This window comes from Pyxicephalus adspersus, chromosome 8 (assembly GCF_032062135.1).
Source record: "Pyxicephalus adspersus chromosome 8, UCB_Pads_2.0, whole genome shotgun sequence".
Taxonomy (NCBI): Eukaryota; Metazoa; Chordata; class Amphibia; order Anura; family Pyxicephalidae; genus Pyxicephalus; species Pyxicephalus adspersus.
In genome coordinates this window covers 74,592,167-74,613,651 of record NC_092865.1, presented here as the reverse complement: position 1 = coordinate 74,613,651, position 21,485 = coordinate 74,592,167, and the positions used below count along the sequence as shown (strand labels likewise).

At 37.9% G+C, this 21,485-nt stretch overlaps 1 protein-coding gene across 5 annotated transcripts in view; it reads left to right on the top strand.

Moving 5' to 3' along the window:
• Positions 1 to 21,485, top strand: part of LOC140337418 (target of Myb1 membrane trafficking protein-like) — a 128,809-nt gene that overhangs the window by 87,673 nt on the left and 19,651 nt on the right. For all 5 annotated transcript variants that reach the window (XR_011922038.1, XR_011922037.1, XM_072421171.1 and 2 more), the window contains one exon: positions 15,212 to 15,332. Coding sequence is in view for 3 of the 5 variants with exons in the window: in XM_072421171.1 (XP_072277272.1) it covers positions 15,212 to 15,332 (121 nt within the window). In the remaining 2 variants the exon portion in view is untranslated. The remainder of the gene's footprint in view (positions 1 to 15,211; positions 15,333 to 21,485) is intronic.

Sequence of the window (21,485 nt, the reverse complement as noted above, 5' to 3'; positions counted from 1 at the left end):
AATTTTTTTGCTATATTCGGCCGAATAGCTGTCGAATCGAATAGTGAGCTATTTAACCAACACTACCAGTACATGTAATTTTCTAAGGTTAAATGAAATTTTGTTAGTTGTTAGAAAGGTAAATTTTCTGGTTGTCAAGGAAAGGTGATCAAGCTATTGAGAATGAATTTGTCTCTGTTAACCATACCTGATGCAAGCTTAGAGTTATATGGGATTGCAAAAGCTGCTTACAGCTTACAAAGGCCTATTGAGCCAGACCCTTCATTTCGTTGTTGTGCGGGTTTTTTTTTTTTTTTTGTTTTTTTTACCCTATACACTTAGAAGTCATAGAAGTCTATGCGACAATGCTACACAAGTGTAACTAAATTAATCAAGAAGCTACAGCCATCTAGAAACCCACACCATTGACAGAATTGAATGGTTTTCATTCTTAGAAACTTTTCCGAAGTTTCTCAACTTCAAAACCAACTGTTAACCCCATCCCCAGATAACATGAATTACTTGCACTTCTCCGGATTTAATAAGGTTTATAAAGAACAACACAACAAATGACCCATGACCAATCTCTCAATGTAGTCTGCACTCCTAAGAACTACTTTTTTGTGGATAGGGAATATGGCAACACCACAATGGATTCATATAAAGGGCTCCAAAGACAAATCCTGCATGATAAAGCCTCCTGATATAATGCTTGTGTATAATAGAATAGACACATACAGTTAAAGAGAAAGTAAGTAAAAGTAAACAAATGTCTCGGCATCATTTTTGTCACCTTCTGCTGTGCTCCATTGGCTGCTGTCTGTCTGTCACTAGTGGGATACGTGGACCTTCATAAAAGGATTACTATGTAAAATTTCATTGAAAAAAGATAAAAACAAGTTTTGAAAATACATTACCACATTAAAATTTGTATAGGATTTTACTTGAATTTAGGATTCACCTTTACAGACACAGAAATCTGCCAGTGCCTGGACAGTCTGCAAAACCATGAGAGAATGTAAATAGCAGGCCTAAGCAACAAGAAAAACACCTATGGTGATATTAGTGCTGATCTGTAAATACAGAGAATGTGTCTTGTCACCCTAAGAAAAGAAATGTGTTAAGGTGCGTACACACTTCCAATTTTTATCGTTCCAATCGAACGACAAACGATCGATTGGGCAAAAAATCGTTCGTAAAAAAGTAACCAACGACGCCGACGAACGAGGAAAGTCGCTGGAAACGAACGACCGGACCGACGGATCGGATTGGACGACGATCGTTGAACATCGTTCGTGTGTACGGTCGTTCGTTGATCGTCCATGTTCAGAGCATGCGTGATGAACGAACGTCCGTTCACTTTCCTGTCGTGCACATAGTTCCTCTATCGCTCAAACGATCGTATCTATTATGTGTACAATATCTACGAACGATCGTGTCGTTAACTCTATGTGCAGGATCGGTGCTATACGATCGTTCGTATATATCGTGCATGAACGTTCGTCGTTCGTTTTCCAACGATAATAATTGGAAGTGTGTACGTAGCTTTACTAGCAGGATTACTCTTAGAGAGGACAAATCTCCTCAGGTTGAAGTTATTGGGGATTTGTCAAATCCTGCTTAAAATCTGTGAAACCGGATACTAAATTCAGCTCATACTGAAGGCTAATAGGCAAGCTATTATAAAAAAGTCACTTCTATTAGAAACCTTTAACAACGTACAAACATTAAAAAAAATAGTGGGAAGAGGATCATTTTGCTGCAAATCTGAGGACTTTGTAGTGTGTGCATGTGTCATTTAGTTATAGTTTAAGACTTTACAGACAAGAATAACTTTCATATTTAGCTTTACCTAATACAGCAGCAGTACTGATTTATTTCTACTTTGCAGAAAAAAATTTGGCCTGAACTGTCCACCGAAAGAAGTAGCCACATCAGATCTAAATGCTATTGTATGATTTCCTCCTAAAAAAAAAATAAATTAAAAAAGAGAAGCTGTAATTCAAAAATTTGAAAAATGAATACATATTTACTCCTATTTTTTTTTTAATGACTTCAGCACCCATTTGTTGGCAGAGGAGTTAGTAAAAGTCTTCCCTTAGCATGCCTTTACTCCACTAGCATGTAATAAAGTCTGTGTTGTGGCTGCTGTGTAAAGGAGGGAAAGGAGAAGGGTTAGCCTAACACTTGGCTCTGCTCATGATTTTTCTACAGCAAAGGGATTTCTCTGTTTTCCCTAACTGGACAAGAAATAATGAGAAATCTTTTTTAATGGGAACAAAAAAAATCTCATATCCAGCTAAAAAAAATCTCTCCAGTTAGAGTTTTATTTATGTTAAAAAAAAAATGTTGTATTTAGTTATATGAATACCTATTTCAATTTTATTTGTGGGGCGCTTAAGTTCCTTAGACTGTACAACTACTGTGACTAATATGGAAGTATTTATTATTATAGTATTTATATAGTGCCATCATATTATGCAGCACTGTACAAAATCTATAGTCATGACATTAACTGTTCATCAAACAGGCACATAATCTAAAGTCCCTACCGTCATCATGTCTTTATTACAGTCTGAGGTCAATTTTGGGGGGAAGCTAACTAACGTAACTGCATGTTTTTGGAATGTGGGAGGTAACCTGGGACCTAATGCTGCAAAGGCCAGAGTGCTAACCATCGAGCCACCGTGCTGCCCATGATGGGGGGGGTGTATCTCATTCTCCTCCTTTAACTTATTTTTAAATTGAGGAAAATACAACAAGCTGTTTTAAAATATTTAAAGTTTGACCTGAGTAGGAGGAGAGTCAGCCATTGCAGGTGGAAGACCTTTCTGTTGCTTAATCCAAGGTATATAAGCTAAGGTCTGACTTGGCCTACCAGGCCCGATTTATAAATGAAAGATTGTGTTGTACATAAACTAACCAATTTACTAGAATTATAAACTAGAACCTATGTGTAAACTAAAGACAGCACAAGTTAATGAAAGGAATTTTCCTGTTAAAAGGCAAGTGCACAAAAAATTGGTGTTCAGTTTTGTTAAAACACTTACCAGGTTTGTATGTCCATCAAATATTATCTGAAATGTCCAATAAAATTAGCGTGTGAAAATCAAATAGAGCGTTTCATGCAAAGATATATTGAAAAAGTTGTGTATATTTGGAAATAATGCAGACAAAATCCACAATTTCCTTTTCCTTTATGTTCTATGTTATCTGAAATCTCTGCATTGAATTTTTGGTTCTAAACATTTCTTTATACTATAGCTATTACAAAAACAAAGGGGAGTTCTTGCCTCTGAAATTCTTCCAGGTATTGTTATTGGATTGGCTGGCATATAATATCAAGAATCTTTTTCATTAGAAATAGCGAGTTGGGTGGTAGTGACCAGTTAGGTTTCTATTTTACATTTCTAAGGATTTGACGATTAAACATTTGTAGTCAATTTATGTAGGCTCTCCACTTTTGTAAAGAACTTTTCTTTTATCTGTTTCCTACCCTACTCATAGTATATGTGTAACAAATTTGTATTATGAGTAAGGTTAGGAAAATTATTACATTTGTTTATGCTGCAGGCTGTTGCTTTATGTAGCAATTATGCATTAGACATTCATTAACTTCTGGAGCAAGCTGTGCTTTTGAATGCAAAAAGAAACAACTGCAGAGTTTGTCTTGGTCATTAACCCCCCTGGCGGTCTAATAATGTCAATATTCTTATGTCAGTAGTGGTACATTGTTTTGCGGGGCCTGTAATTCTTAGGAATTATGCCCGGGTATGATAAAGTTTGAAACACAAATCATACATTATATTATAATAAATAATTATAAATAAAATTATAAGTAAAATAAACTTAAAAATTCAATTTTTTTTAATTAGTCCAAACAAGGGTATATTAATAGAGTAAACCTTTGGAGTTATTATTTGGATTTATTTTTTATTACTTTATTACTGTGATAAATGTTTCGAAAGCAGAATACAGTGTAATCTGCTTTTAAATTCCCTGTCAGGCCACGCCTCCCCAGCGTACCGACACCTCACACATCACATCGAAAATTCACCCAGGGCCCCACTCGGGAATACCACCAAGGTGGTTAAAGTGTTACAGAACAGCAAAATACTTCTTCTGCAAGTCATGCAATTTCCCCCCCTATCAAGAGGACTTTGAAATTCCTAAAACCTATTCCAAGCAGTCTAAGACCAAATTTCTCCATTTGGTCTTCATCCTCTGCAACCAACTACTCCATGTGCCAGATTCTCTCCGGATCCTCTAACTGCTCCTCTATAGACGGGGCTACTTTGTTTCCTAAATCTAGGAATAATTGTTCCAGCTGCTGTAAGGAAGTGGCAAAACACACAACTTTTGGCAGACTTAATTGATCCTGGCACCATGGATAGAAGAGCCACTTTAGGGTTGTTGGGGACATTGGAGTCAGTACAGGTATTAAATATATTGCTGATAATCTCCCAAACCCAGAAGATGACTGGGCATTCCCACCACAGATGTATCATGGAACCTCATTGAGACAGGCAACGCCAGCATTTATTAAAAATGCAGGCGAAATACAGTGTAGATCTGTGATGAAAGATACCATATGGACAAAATCATAGTCTCCACCTCTTTACATGGAAAAGCAAAGTTGAGTCAATATAAAAGCTTTTTCCCAATCCGATGCTGATATGGAAGTGCCCAAGTCCACCTCCCAGCATTTTGTTTAAATAAGGTTGGAAAAATCAATGTCCTGGATGAGCATAGATATATTGTGTGTTGGGCGATCCTGTGAACTAGGGATCGTTTCAAAGCCTGTTAGGCTACTAATAAGCATGGATTTGTTGAGGTGGAAAAATATAAAAGACAGAAGTTGCCTGTATATGATTCAGGAGTATATTCTACCCCAAGCCAGAATATTGAGAGATTCATTCCATCTCTTATTGCTATTTGCAGACAATGAACAGCACAACGCATATGTTGAATACAAATACGCTTGAATGCCTGTATCAGCAATTGTAGGTGGCGTGTCCTCCCTCCCCTCACTTTAAAAATATATATGTAGTTTTTAGGTGAGCCACCTCTAAATGTAAATGAGTGAAGAAAAAAAAAGAGGTTTGAGGCTTAAGGATATTCATTCTAGAAGTAAAGAGTATTGATTGTTTATTAAATACATAAACCATCTAATACATATAAACAATTAATGTTTTTTCTGTCCTGTTAACATTTCACAGGGCATTATGTTACATTATATTAATTATGTTATATTATGTTAGAGGTACAGATATTTAGAGGTAATTACGATTACTTAATTTTACGTATGTATATATTATTGATTATGTTATACAGTGTTCTCCCCAGAAAATTTTTCCAGCCGGGTGGCATAAAAATGTAGCCGGGTGGAAATGATTTATGGGCGTGGCTAATTTAAACTGGGCGTGTATAATAACAATAACATGCAGATATTATCAAAGATAGGAATTTATTACTTACAACAACTTCAGTTATAATAGAGGTGGACACAACTGGTTACCTTTTTGTTGCATACATCCATGTGATGGAGGAAGTTAATGTAATTTCCTTCATTGCATACCTGATTTTAAATGTTCTCATTGCTTCTTATCTGATCCTTGCAATGAGAGCAGGACTGTCACTGCCCGGTCTCATTGCTTCTTATCTGATCCTTGCAATGAGAGCAGGACATTAGCAGTCCTGCTCTCATTGCTGAACAGCAGATGCTTGAAGATGAGAGCGGGACTGTCACTGCCCCGCTCTCGTCGCTGCACAGCAGGTCCTGGAGAATGAGGGCGGGACTGTCAATGCTGTCTTAAAAGTCCCGCCCTCATCTTCTAGGATTTACTGAGCAGCGATGAGAGCAGGGCTGCCGATGTTCCGCTCTCATCGCAACTGTGAATTTTAAAACGGATGACAATGGAGCTGCTCCTGCCCTGCGGTCATTCGTTTTAAAGTCAATCCGATGACAGGGCGGGCGGCCCAGGGCAAAGTGCCGGGCGGCGCGCCCGGTAAAAAACCCCTGGGGAGAACTATGTTATATTATGTTATATTTTTGACATGTTGCATTTCTATACATTTAGACCGTTAAGGACGCATGAGGCAGCCCAATGTGGCGAAATGCATCGGATTATTGCACGTCACGGTCACATGAGCATTTATGCGGTTACGTAATTAACCCCTTGATGGAATTTACGATGTATAGTTTGTACCTCTATCCTGTCTTGTGAAATGTTAACAGGAAAGAAAAAACATTAATTGTTTGTGTATTAGATGGTTTATGTATTTAATAATCAATCTATACACTTTACTTCTTGCATAAATATCCTTGAGCCTCAAACCTCTTTCTTTTCTTCATTCATTTACGTTTTTCCCTATATCAGCAATATTATCCAAAATGTCAATGTTCTCCTCTTCAATGCTTGCAAACTGTCACTCTCTAATACTTGTTTGCCACTTTCTTCATCTCATTTGTTCATTTTCTCAATTGTGCTCATCCCATTTGAAGGTATTCATCACAATACATAGAACCTGTTCCTTTTAAATTTCAAAATCTTCTAAAAGACCCTCCACTAAATTCTGATACTTGCTTGTGTGAGGTGCCTGGGTGTCCGAAATATTATTCTTTTTTTTTTTTCATCCACAAATCTGTCTGTAGAAAGCTGCTGCTTTTTTTTAATCAAAGTTGGATGATTGTCTATGTGAAAACTATCTTCACTTTTAGTGTTTTTAACTGTTCTTTTAACATACTGTATAGTGGAGTGTGATGAAGTTACTAATTTTGTTATATGTTTGTAAATAATTTGGTAAAACTGCAGTATTTTTGTACTTGTTTGAGTTTATAAAGAACCTGGGAGGTTGCCCAGTTGTAAATATTTTCATTGAAGATGGACAATAAAAGGACGTTAAAGATGAATTGTTATTATAAATCATGATTCTTATATAACTGGGTGCTTCGACTAGTAATTTATCTTACGGAAGGCACATCTTGAAACTTACATGGGTGATTATCATGGCCTTGTCCTTTTCTGCCTAACCATATAAATCCAAAGTTCACTTTGACCTATAATCACATTTTAACATTATATAAAAGGGTGGCTATTCCTTTTACATAATGTTTTTTTTTTTTAGGGGGAGGGGGAAGTCTGCAGTAGTAAAGACTGAAGGGGAAACCGGCAGCCTCTTGGACTACTTGTGTATCCCTCATTTCCTCTTCCTGTTATGTGTTGAGGTGTGCATGTGCTATAAATCTTCTATTATAATATCTGCAGAACTTCTGATTGATTTGATATGTTTTCACCAGTGCTGTATTGAAAATGTTAGATTTTGTTTTAGGCTTTGCAGATTAGTCTACAGTGAAATATCCACATAGAGAGCTACATTGTTCCACCTCTTTGTGTAAAATTTACCAGTTAAAATTACGTATAGTGTATGTGTAATGTATTAAATTAAATAAAATTACGTATAGTGTATGTGTAATGCTCCAAAAGCATTTGTAATTACTGCAGCCAGTCTCCTAAATCAACATCTGCAAAGCAGCTTATACAGCCGTAGGTCTCCTTCTGCTTTGAGCACTACAGAAAGACTCAAACATAGCTTGATTATTGGGCAGGAAAGGAGTAGCTACATGCTTTGTGGTCTCCTGTTATTATATAAAGTATGCTATGATTTTTTTTTTTTTTTTTTAGACAGACAGTAGGACAATTTTACCAAATTTATCTAGCTGCATATAAAATACGTTTATTACTGACATCTCTTTAAAATGGAGACCGTCATGCATGCATATTGGCACAATTAATGAATACTAGATGCGAGCTGTTGCATATCTTGGACTCTGAAAAACGTCTATCTAGAGATAAAAAAAAATATTTTGAATTTTCTAATAAGTATGGTAAACATCTGGCACAGGCTATTCATCCTGAGGGCCTCTATACCAGTGGTCCCCAAACTTTTGCACGTCACAGGCCACTAAATGCAGGGACTCTGGACCGCACATGCGGCGGGTGTCGTATGTCACTCAAGGGGGAAGAAACTTCCCCCCAGAGTGACGTCATGATGCCAGAACCCGCCTACTCCAGATACACAACCCCCCCTGAGCCTGTTCTCCCTCTGGGAGATGTGTTCTGAGGCTGTGGCCGGTGCGCCCCCCCAAGTAAGGTCCCTCTTCAGACCACCTGTGAGAGGGCCACGGCCCACTAGTGGGGACCTCTGCTCTATACCATATATTTCTAAATGTGATGCAAAGGTTTAAAGTATTTGGCCTCGACTATCTCTTCTTTAGCACATTTGTAGCAAATATGGTTGTTTATATTCACCTTTTACCCGCTAATTTATTTAGTGGCTTGCAAGTGCTCCAGGCCAATTTATTTTAGCAAATTTTATTTCTTGTGACATTTTCTTGCTACTAATTTTCACCTGTTAGTGTATTATAAATACTCAATTACTGATCTTCTATCCTTTTAACTTACATCGCTACCTGGTCAGTATACCAAGGTCTCAACTCCCCTGAGGAAGCCTACGAGGGCAAATTGCGTTGGGAGAGACCATTAACAGGAAAATCGCCTATATTGACCCTCACTTCACTGGGGTTTGGTGTACATTATAACCAACCCGATGTACTGCATCTAGATTTATAATGTCAGAAATGTGTTAGGACAATGTTAGGACATTTCATTTTTTTTATTGAATGTACATAAAAGATTTTAATCAGTTTTATAATACTACCTTAAAGAGCCACTTTCTCTTCATCCTCTCCTTAACTTGTTTGATTGGGCTGAAACAATGTATCTAGGGAGAATACTGCTTACAAGGCCACTGCTGTAATGTGTATTTATGTCCACTTGTAACTGGGGGGCAGTATGAGATTATAGTTTCTTTACCGATCGCAGTCAGCTGACTGCTCAATCCTCTGCCAGGAATGATCAAAGCATTCCAAGCATTCACAGCATTCCGAGTAAACCCAGCTGGGGCTTATTTGCACTGCGTTATCTCACACGAACTATGTCGGCTGGGGCAGACAAAAGGTTAATAGGACTGCTTTTCCTATGCTGGATCCTTTTGCAGTAGAAGTATTAAAAGTGGCTTTTAACTTATGATAAATTTCCCAACGCTATCAAAATTTTCAAATCTGGGAAATGCCCTGGGCCCCATAGCTTTACCTTTCATTTTTTCAAGCACACAACTTTCCTCACATATCTTATGCCCATCTTTAGCTCAAGTGACCAGGATCATCCCATCTCCCCTAACATTATTATTAACCAGTATTTATATGATGCAAACATATTACTCAGCTCTTTACAATGTCCATTGTCATATTACTAACTGTCCCTCAAAGGGGCTTACAATATAACGTCATATTAATTTTTGAGCAAAAGCCAGTTGACCCAACTGCATATTGTTGGTTGGAAAGAAACCTGGAAAAGACACAACATTATGTTATACAATCTCTGCTCAATATAGTTGTTAAGCTCTATGCTTAAATTATACCTACTATTCTCTTCCCTCTTTTTCCTTTTTCATCCTGGGGTGTAAGGCAAGGGATAAAAAAAACAAAAAACCTTCATCCTTATAACCTGTGCCGCCAGCCTAAATATTCTGACTGTCTTTTGTTTATTGATGCCATAAAAGGGACCTTTTTGCATTTAAAACTAGAACTGGGCCTTGGCCCTTCTAGGTGTACCCAAATGTTGTCCTTATTTTCTTCTCTTACAGCTGGGACTAGAATAGCAGTCTCTCTGAGCCTTTCTCAAGTCTCAAATGGCACAAGCAAGGATGTTCCATTCCCCTCTAGTTTTTGTTTTAGTGATGGAAAACTTGGTTATGTAATCCGCAACAACCCCTCTATTAACCACCCGACCGTTAAACCCGACCTTGGTTCGGGTTAAAAAAAATTACAATTATTGATAAACCCGAACTTTTCTCCCTGTATTAAAATCATCACTTACCTGGTCCCGCTGTGATCATCCAGCTTCGTGTTCGTGTTCCAGCGTCGTCCTTCAGCGTCGATCTCCCTCTCCAGCGTCGGGTGCCTTCTCCGAGAACCAGCGGGACCAGGTAAGAAGCCGGCCGGCATCTTCTTTTCCGCCGGCCGGCTTCTTACCTGGGCGGAGAAGAAGATGCCGGCCGGCTTCTTACCTGGTCCCGCTGTGATCATCCAGCATCGTGTTCCCTCTCCAGCGTCGGGTGCCTTCTCCGAGAAGAAGAAGCTGGCTTCTTCTCTGTCCGTAGCGTGTACGTGTCCCTCAGCGATGACGTCGGTGCGGCAAATTCATATTCAACTCATTCAAACACATTTTGTATTGGATTGAATACAAACTCCTGTATCCAATACAAAAGAATTCAAAATAAATACAAAGTATATAACTGGTAAATTCAAATGCTCTTTTTGTATTGGATTGAATACAAACTCCTGTATCCAATACAAAATAATAAAAAAAAACACAAAGTAAATAACTTGGAAATTCAAATTAATATTTTGTATTGGATTGGATACAAAGTCTGGTATCCAATCAAATACAAACTAATAAAAAATAAACATTAATAAATACACAATCAAAGTTTTAAAAATTACCAGTTATTCCCTGGATGGCTAGTGTGTAACACTGTGTCTTATCTTACCTTTGCTGATCTTCGCCTAATTTTGACCATTTGCTGCCTGCTTTGACCTCTGCCTGGACTCCGACATCTCTGCCTGCCGCCTGCCCTGACCTCTGCCTGGACTCTGACATCTTCGCCTGCTTTGACCTCTGCTTGGACTCTGACATCTCTGCCTGGACCTGGACATCACCGCCTGCCTGACCCCTGCCATGGCTTCAAGCTCCAGAAGGTATCTATCCACCCAAGATGTGTTGGAACAGTTCACAGACAATGAGAACGATCTGGAGTCACTTGTGGAGTCCACTGATAGTCCTGGTCCTGGAGAACTCTTATCGGAGTGTGAGACCGAGACCGCAAGTGAAAGTGATTCTATGGAGGTTAGTGATGTGCGTACCTGGTGTGCAATTGACACCTGTCAGGCCCAGCCTGCGCCCCCTAGGTTTCCATTTACTGGGGTGCCTGGCCTGAAGGTGCATTGTGAGCACAACCCACTGGCCTACCTGGAGCTATTTCTGAATGGCGAAGTCATTCAGAAAATAGTTGAAGAGACAAACAGATATGCAGCGCAACAGCTGGCTGCTCCACATGCAAGCTGGTCCAGAACCCGGCATTGGGAACCAGTCACCCAAAAAGATATTTGGCTTTTTCTGGGCCTTGTTATTCTCCAGGGGGTGGCGGGGAAACCCCTGCAGAAGTGGTACTGGTCCACCAACAAACTGCTTGCCACCCCTTTTTTTTGCACGGTTATGCCTGAAAATCGATTTGCTCTAAAAATTAAATTTTGGCATTTTACAAACAATGATGATTTTGATGAGACCACCCGTCCTGCCCCCAAGCTAAAAAAAAATTTGGGAGGTTTATAAAATGATTATCAATAACTTCAAAACCTGCTATGTGCCAGAAAGGGACATTACTGTTTGATGTCATATAAAGGGAGACTAAGCTGGGTGCAGTACATAGCGTCCATGAGAGCACGGTTTGGGATGAAGTCTTTTATGCTGTGCGAATCCAAATCTGGATATATCTGGAACTCTGTCATATATACAGGCAAAGGCACAAAATTTGATCCCAGATTTAGTTCCTATGGAATGGCAACATCTTCTGTGCTGACTCCTATTGAGCCTTTGCTGAACCAAGGGTATTGTCTTACTACAGACAATTTTTATACATCCCCTGAGCTTTACGAGTTTTTGAAACAAAACGGATGCCTACGGAACTGTTAGGGCTAACCGGCGTGAATTGCCAGCCAATTTCACTGCACAAAAGCTCAAGCCTGGGATTAAAGTTGCCTGGCAGAAAGGAAAAATGATGGCTCTCAGATGGCATGATAAAAAGGATGTCTGCATGATGAGCACTGTTCACAACACCGCCAGTGTTCAAACCAGAACAAGAAGTGGAAAGGACGTTCTGAAGCCCCAGGTAGTCATCGACTATAACTGCACAATGGGGGGTGTTGACAGAGCTGACCAGGCCATGACTTTTTATCCAGCGGTCATAAAACAACAGAGAAAGTACTATAAAAAAATCTTTCGTCATCTAGTGGAACAGTGTTTGTGGAATGCATACATTCTATTCAAAAAACAAAATGACAGGCCTGTACACCACCCTGAATTCATTTGGAAAATATGTGAAGCTATATGTGTGAAACACCTAACAGCAGAAGGGGATGCAATTCAACATGGACGACGTGCTTCATACGCGGTGAACCCAATACGCCTGAGTGCTCGTCGTTTTCCAGACCGCGATCCACCAACCCCAAGAAAGAAAAAACACACAAGAATGTGTGTGGTGTGCTGCTCCAAGAGAGGGGAGGATGGGAAAAAAATCCGGAAGGAAACCCGGTTCCACTGCCCTGAATGTAACGTTGGACTAACGTGCAGCCCCGTTTTAAAATTTACCACACTAGGGAGGTGTTTTAGAATAATATAGTACTTTACAGTATACAGAGTTATTGCTTTTTCAGTATTTTTGATTTATTTATGTAGTCATGTTTAAGCTGATTTTTGTGTTTTTTCTTTAATTTTATTAAAAGTAAATTTTTTTTTTTTTTACATGATTGTGTTTCAAACTTTTTTTATATTCATGATATCTACTAGATCCTTGTTCAGACATATTTCTGTAAGTTACAGGTCTACAATTTAAAAAAAAAAATTCCTGAAAAACAGTGTACCGCTCCGCTTTTGGTACAGAAATCTAGACATCAGCGTAACGCCCAGGTGGTTAAGGTCATTGAGAGTAGCTCTTTGCATAACAAAATGGCTTTCTATGCCAATCATAAACAAAAGAGGGACATAAAAAAAGCAGAGGTTTTGTTTCTGGCAGTTTCAAAATGTATTATGTATTCAAGAGTTATAGTGAATTTGATTAACATTCACATGTTTCAATACAATATAGGTTACACGGATAGATCACTCCCATTTAGGATATCATGAGTAGTGGTTCCTTCACATCTATACAGAGAAAACCCAGGATAGATATATAGTAACACTGATATAACGTTTGGTTTTCCTAACGTGTTTCGCGGACAGACTTCTTCAAGGGGTGTATATTGAGTGAGTTACAGTATTGTGATTGGAAGGATTGTTATATGAGGTGGAGAGGTTTTCCATAGTGGATTTTAATATAATTTCCAAGTTGTCCCAGGTGGGGGGCAGGGGTTGTGCTAGATATGCTATTACAGGTGCTGTGGTAAAGATGCCATGTGAGACAACAAAGTATAGGCTTTGTGCTGACAAAGCCTTCCAAAATTTGGGACAACTTGGATATTGAATACATAAAACACTTTGAAATTGCCAGGAACAAAACCCCAGCTTTTTCTGTTCTTCCTTTGTTTATGATTCTGTACATTTGAGGTTGGCATGAAATACCTAAATGTTTGAGGGAAAATCCAGTAACCAAGATTTAGTCTTTCTATGCCAATATTCTTCTCCTATTCTTGTTACCAGTCTCCACCCCTTTTTTCAGAATTTGGCAAATTTGGAACTCATAGTAATTTTAGAGGTAACTTCTGTAAAACAGAATTCCTAAATATAACTTTGCCAGAAATTTTAGTATCCTCACTATTTAACCAAAATTACCCCGTTCCTTTTGGTTGACTACATATTTAGTACATAAGTACTTCTATACCTTCCACCTTGGCAGATCTCTATTTTCTAAATGAATAACTATTAATCTCAAAGTTGTCTTTCCATAACACCTGAACAACTGACACCACTTTTCGATAACCCTAATTTATTATTGTTATTATTTATTATTATTAAACAGGATTTATATAGCGCCAACATATTACGCAGCGCTGTACATTAAATAGGGATTGAAAATGACAGACTAATACAGACAGTGATACAGGAGGAGAGGACCCTGCCCCGAAGAGCTTACAATCTAGTAGGTGGGGGAATTTCACACACAATAGGATGGGAAATTTTCTGCTTCTGTGTTGAGAGGGTATAAGAAGACCACTTGGCCCTAAGCATGTTTGCGTCATCTTCTAGGCCAACACTTTCTAGTGGTAATTAGCTGTCTACTTTCCAAATCCACACATTTTGTGGAAGCCTTCATTCTTCGCCTACAATCCACAGGCCTTTTAACATAATTCAAGAAACTGTGCTCTCTCACATCCTATTTATCAAAAGTTATCCTGTATCTATAAGATGCTTCATGAACTGTATTCTGGCACCTATCACGGATATTGTAAAGAATGCTACAGAGATTTGAATAGGACCTTTTTGGATGACGATTGTCATACAATTCTGAGTGAACACTTTATTCATCTTTTCCTAATTCTATTCATGAAAAGATTGGTAATGTTTTCTAGGTTCTATAAGGTTCCTGCTTTGCCTAATTGTATCTTTCCCAATGTGTCTAGTGTTTGTTGGTGATGTGGATGGTGTGGGTTTTTACCTCCATATATGGTAGAATTGTCCCCTAATTTAGCCATTTTGGGTGAATATTTTCTCCATATGTACTGAATTATATAGTGATTAATTTCCATCCTCCCCAGAATTGGGTCTTTTTAACCATTCAACCAGGTTTCAAAGCCTCCCAGAAAAAAGTCTCTTATGTTTACTGGCAGCTGCTAGGCAATCTAGAAACAATCTACTCCTTCCCTGACGTTAGTGATAATCAAAGTTAAACTTGTGAGACTGGATGAACAAATTTTGAAGCGTTCATGTCTCGTTGGTTCATTTTGATACACTTTTGCAACTCTGTCACTGATCAACAAGCTTTGCTCATGTGCATTTGCATTTTTCATTTTTGACTGAGATTGACTCACCTTTATGCTCCATTCATCTCCCCTTGCCTCTTCCCGACCCTCCTGGATTAATCTTTGTTACTCTTAGTTTATTTTCTGTAGAATAGTGGTATGTTTTTTTTTTTATTTTAGATATTGGTTATACATTTTTGCAGTTTTGTTTTAATTTTTGTAATGATAATTGTTGATTTTCTACAAAAAAAATTTAATTTGTGCTTTGTATTCCGAGTTCAGATTTTCTATATTTGTATAATACATTCCTTTGTTCACAGCAAAATACTCTTTATTATGGTGAAGATGTTTTGTAGAAGTCCAGCACTACAGACTATATTGGATATTTTCATCTCAATGCCAATATCTGATAAATCATTTTTTTTTCTTCCCCAGACATGAGCTATGGATCTGTAACTGGAACTCTTCAGTCTCTTGAACACACAACAAAACCTGGGGATGACTTTGACATGTTTGCACTTACTCGAGGGAGCAACCTGGCTGATCAACGCAAAAAGTGGGTAAGAGGGTTTGGGTAATTAGTTCTTATCCAAAACTGGAAATTGAACCTGATTCTGTTAAACTGTTTCTCTAATTACTATACCTCATCAGATCCAACACAAATATAGCTGATGAAAAAAATCATTCAGAATTTTTTTTCAGAAAACTTTATTTCTAATAAAATAATAAAGTAAAGTATGTCTAAACCCAAATACTGAATTGTATTATGTTGCAGATTACCAGTTCTTGGGTATAGGGACTGTTTTATTTTTTGTTTACCAACTTTTTTTTCTCTGAATATTTTGCCAACAACACAGTTAAAGTCCTAGAATGGCAATGCTTGCAGTCCTTGTCCTCTCCGACAGAATGGGGTTCTGTAGTCCTCAGAGCTAAGAACATTGTAACTGAGCCAGCACTGCTAGAAAACAAAGAATAATAGTAGCTCACATTTCAGACAGAATCCACATTTTTTAATTATTGAACAAATATTGCAAAACTCGTATAAAAGTATAAATAGCATATACAACAAATTGTTAGGGTAGGTATATTTAGGCATTGCTTCCCATACAGTCTATATTTTTGACAAATATTAACATTTATTTATTTGTCTGAATATGACGGTTCTGTTAGGCTTTCTCATGGATTCTAAAATTTAGTATGTTATCTTCTGCTTGATTAGAATTTTTTAATTCTGCTGAGCAGTACTAGTTACCATGACTACTGTCAACATGGTAATTATAGTATTTATAGCTTAGTACATAGCAGTACCACCAAAGACAGATTATTTAACATTAGTACTGCAATGTGTGCATAGATAGATAGATAGAAACATATCTAAGCATCACTCTTGGTGTGTATTTGTTTTTTTGTTTTTTTGTTTTTTTTTACCTAACCTAAAATTCAACAACCCTGTCTGGGCTGGTATTGAATTCAACAATAGGTGTGTTAACATTGGCTAAATTGATTGAGTACTCCTTTACAAAGTGTGTTATAGTGGGTAGAATATCTCCCAACTGAGGCATCAGATGCTGAAGTGAGTTGGTAGGACCAAAGAAGAACTGCTTTGAAGTGCAGAAAATATTACTTCATTTTTTGTGACTGTTCTGGCTTGTCGCTAAAGCATCAAAAATCTGAATTGGATATTTCACACATTGTTAAATACCACTAAATCACCCGTATAAAAGCTGAATTATGACTAGATTCCTCCAGAATGTCTGAAAACTGCTAAAAAAAAATATTTGCAAAAAAACAGTTGCAATTTATGTCTTTTGGATGCAGTTGAAATAGGAAACCACCCCTGGACCATAAAGCCCTGCTTGAAGAAAAAAAAAAACACTAGTGTAAATTTAGCCTGAGACAGTAGCCTGTTTTATTAGTTGATGAAATTTATCGTGTTCCAGTATGCAAGGTTTTTTTGCTCCCCTCCCCCCCAGTTTGTACTTAGAATTTCTTAATGACATATGGTAGGGACATTAGATTGTGAGCCTCTTTGGGGGACAGATTTTGTAAAGCACTGTGTAATATGTTGGTGGTTATTCAATACAAGATGATGTTAAAAACAATTGTTTAATAAATTACACATATTTAAAAAGGCAGAGAAAGCTGGGGTTTGTTGGCAATTGAAGCTTATATTTCATATATTGAGTGAACACAAAAACAACAATCAAAATATAGCACATCACATTCCACATAGATGATCCATTCGCAATAAACATGTCATGGGAATGGTGTAAGTTGTCTATACATAGAAAGTTCTTTTCAAAAGTCTGAATCCCAACGCATTTTACTGATGGCCTTTCTCAGGGAATATACTGAGAATGTTACATGATGTAATGTACGATAAAACAATATAGCATATCAATATGATATGGTATAACATGAATGAAAAAAAAATATGTAAGTAAGTGGTATTATAAATGTATTAGGATAAATAGATCCTATAGTATTGGATCTATTATAGTATAGTATCTCGAGATGAATTGAGTAATGCTATGTAGCAACATCATATGCGATGCGTTGTAATATACATTGATAAAAACTATTGTTGCTTAAGGTAGTAACCAAATTGTGAAAATTCTTAAGTAAATGGATATACAGTAATGTAAGAAATGTAAGATAAATCCATGTTTTTAGAGATCCACTCTTGTGATACCACTGGGCTATATTTTGCCACAATATATGGTGTCCTATACCATCGAACTAGCAATCTGAGATATGATTCCCAATGTGTAGCACATTTTGTGTATGTTAAATTATGGTGATGCCTCGGCAACTTGGGTTTGCCCCAGTAAAAAAGCCTGCTATTTGTGATTGAATGTTCATCTCAGTAGAGGTATGATTTTTGCGATAGTAGAGAATCCTACACAAATTAAAAACTTCATTTGAAGGCAACCCTAGATGTCTCAAGATTTGTTGTAAAGTCGACTTAGGTGGAACAGAGTGTAGATCTAAGAAAGATAAAATATTCAGGGACTTGGCAATAAACAGATTTTTCTTCAAACACAGAGATTGTCCCATATCTTTCCAAAGTTTATCGTTGGAAGGTCTAAATGAGTATTGTAACGTGCTTAAAATAGATGCCTTATATTTATTATTGAGATCTGGGAGTCCTAAGCCCCTCGGCCTTCTTTATTATGTTTAATCATAATTAAAGCACTGGTCCTAGCTTTACCAAAACCCCATATATAATTTTTTAGTACACTCTGCATGAGATGCATTGGGTGGAAAGGGACTGGCCTCCAAGATCTGCCCTAAAACCAGGTGATCCAAACATTCTACATGAGCCACTTGTTGATAGAATATTATATTCCTGCCTCTGCACATGAAACTGGGTCTGATGAAGCAGTTTGTTAAAGCTTTGCCAACTGAGAGTACCTCATTTTAGTATTTCCTAGCCTGTCATTTGAAAAAATAAAGGCCGGTGTGTTTGATGGTCCACAGATTCGGCAGCTAATTAAAGATGAATATTTCATCAGGATAATGTCAGAAGTCGAAAAGAATGCTTGGGTGTCATTCTGTGGTAGGTTGTCCACCAACAGAATACCGTCTTTGTCCCAGAAATCGGACGCCGTGACTTTTTTGGCCGATTTCTGGATTTGGAACTTCTTCCGCCTTGGGGACCTGCTGTGGCACCATTCCTTTGAGTGTTTCTTGGTTTCAGGATCATAGATGTGGAGCAAGGTTTCATCCTCAGTCACTAACCTAGCCAAAAAGTCCTGTGCAGCTTCAAAATGGGCCAAAACTGCTTTGGATGCTTCACCCCGTTCCTTCATCTGATCACTGTTCAAACATTTTGGCACCCACTTTGCTGAAAGCTTGTGCATGTCTAGGATAGTGGTGATAACAAACCCAACATGCTTTCGTGAGATGTCAAGTATCTGGGCTATCTTTTTTGCGGATATTTGCCTGTCCTCATGGACAGCATCGCAGGTTGCCGGGTTAGTTGAGGTTAGGGGGCACCCATTGCGGGGCACATCTTCAGTGGTGAAATGCCCAGTCTTGAAACAAGATATCCAGGTTTTGACAGTGCTGTAGAAAGAACACTTCTCCCCCAGTGTTTGTGACATTTCAGTGTGAATGTCCTTTGCTGACTTTCCCTGGAGAAACAAAAACTTTATGATGGCCCATAGTTTTAGGAATCGCAAAGATATTTGCACAGTTACATACTAAGATATTAGGCTGTCATATGCCCCCCACACTCATATTTCTATTTCAACTGGAAGGGGGCAAAGTCAGGAACTTCTCAGTACCCCCTCAAAAATGTTGAAGGTAAGTAGTGAGTTCCACTTTAGTGTTAGTGTTTAGTGTTATTCCAGTATCCCACGGAACTTAAGATGGTTTTGTCTAGTCCTATCTTCCATGTTTGCCAATTTAATTTTCACTTGAGCCATTTCATCCTCCAAAGTATTGTGGGAGCCTACAAGCTCATAATGTGCAGGTGCAAACTTTCCCATTTTCCCCTCTGCCTCCTAATGAGCGTATATCTCTTTTCAGTTCAGAGAGCATAGATGTAAGGTCAGAATGCAATGACTGTCTGAGGGATAATAGCATGTCAATGTGCTGTATCACCGATTCTTTGTGTATAACGTGGCCTACCTCTTGGTTGGAATCCTGAGTAGAGGGTGAGTTAGACTCTCTGGAAGCCTGTTCCGAGGTCTCTACTTCAGTATGCGTCAAGTTCTCCGGAGTCGGTGGCCACTGTATTGCCTTGATCAGTTGGGATTTACGAGCGGCTGCCTGGGAGGTTTTCCTCTTCCTCTTTGTAAGAGGCGTGCTGTCCTCCTTGGCCAGGATCTCTCCCTTCGTCCTCTCTGTATCTTCACCACTGTATATGGTTTGAATTAACTATAAAAGTTGCTGTGAGAGAATTGCGGTGCGTCGCTGATCACATGTAAAGCTGCACAATCACTGGAGCTCTCCTAAACTACAGCCATCTTGCCTAGCAGCCGGCCACGTCCCAAGATGTGCTAGTTTTAATTGTTTGTGTTCACTCAATATATGAAATATAAGTTAAAATTTCATACAAACCCCAGCTTTCCCTGCCTTTTTTTATTGTATGATTCTTTAAACTTTAAACTGGGGTCGTTATTTAAAACCTCCTTGGCTACAATTGGAGTATGAGCATTAGAACTGGGCTATGGGGAAAATGTCTATTCTTAATCACATTCTCTTTTAAATCATTTTGACAGCTAGGTGCCTGTGCATCATTTACCTGGGAAATAGATGGCAGCTGCATGCACTTGAGAGAGCAGACGCAGTGGGATCTGCAGCATGGTGGCTCACTGGCTAGCAGTTTTACCTTCCAGCAGCAGGTTGATTTGCTGTAAGGTCATAAAATATATGTTCATAAATGGAGTGAATTTTAACAGTTGTTTGAATTAAATTGTTGATGTACATTATGAGTATCAGTTTAACATCACTATGATAATACATAAACAAGTAGAAAACAATTGTCCTACTATAGTCCACTAATATTGGATTATTGCTGTTGAATAGATGAGATCTGGATGTAACCTATTGTGTCTATATTTCCAGATAGTCACTTGCTGACAGATCCTATTCCAGGGACAGCATCAAACTGTGCAGGCCCTTAAATGCAAAACTGTGATGTGATGTTATCGTCAAATCCGTGTCAAAGACTTCTAAAAAATAAAACTTAAAAATCTGAACAATGTATGCAAAACTGGTGTCTCAGTTATCTTGCAGATATTTTTAAAAATAGTTATAGTTGCTTTTTCATACAGTCAGGGCCCATCAGCCAATACCAATCTATCCTAAAAGCAAAAAGAACATGGGACCTTGCTGATCTATTGAAATATTTCCAGTGCCTATTTGCAAGTGGAGTTAGGTACATTGAACTGCAGTTTACTTTTCAAGAGTAGTACACTTGCTATTTTGAACATGCAATCACTTGATAAAAACTGAATTGTTACAAAGCTTTCAGAGAGAACCATTTGTATGTATTTTGTATTTTTGTATGTATGTTTGTATTTACTGTATAGTAATCACATTCTATATTGTTTAGTGTTTATTTTATACATGTAGGATTCCTGCATATTTTTACATTGCATTGTAGAGAAATGTAGTCAGTCTTTAATGACTGCAAATTCATGCATATGCACTATGCAAAAGAAGTGACCGGCAAAAGAAGTTATAGCAGTCAGAAGAAGGAAACCAGTAGAAAACATCAGCAGAAATATATTGCCAGAAAATAGTGTGCACTTGTTAAGGTGAATGAAATATGTGCTATGGAATTTGCAGCAAGAAAAACAAAAACCCCAGGAAGGGTTAAAATCAGTTTATTTTCCTGGTACATTGTTTGGTGGCAGATTCCACCAGTACTAAAATTGAAGCCTAAGACTATTTAGAAAACACAAGGTAATTAAGACTTATGAGCAGTTGATCAGGATAGAAAATATTCATATTCTGGAAGAAGCTAGTCATCTCTAAGGTGTAGCCTTCGCTCTGTGCATTGAACATCCACTTTATTCTGTACATAGAATCTTCATAGATAATAGTAAGCATCAAACAGTTAATTTTGTAGTATCAAAAGGGTTAGGCTTGAGTTTTCAGAAAGTGTGTTAGTACAGGGACAGCTGAAAGCTGAAGTGCAAGTTTATATATATATATATATATATATATATATATATATATATATATATATATATAT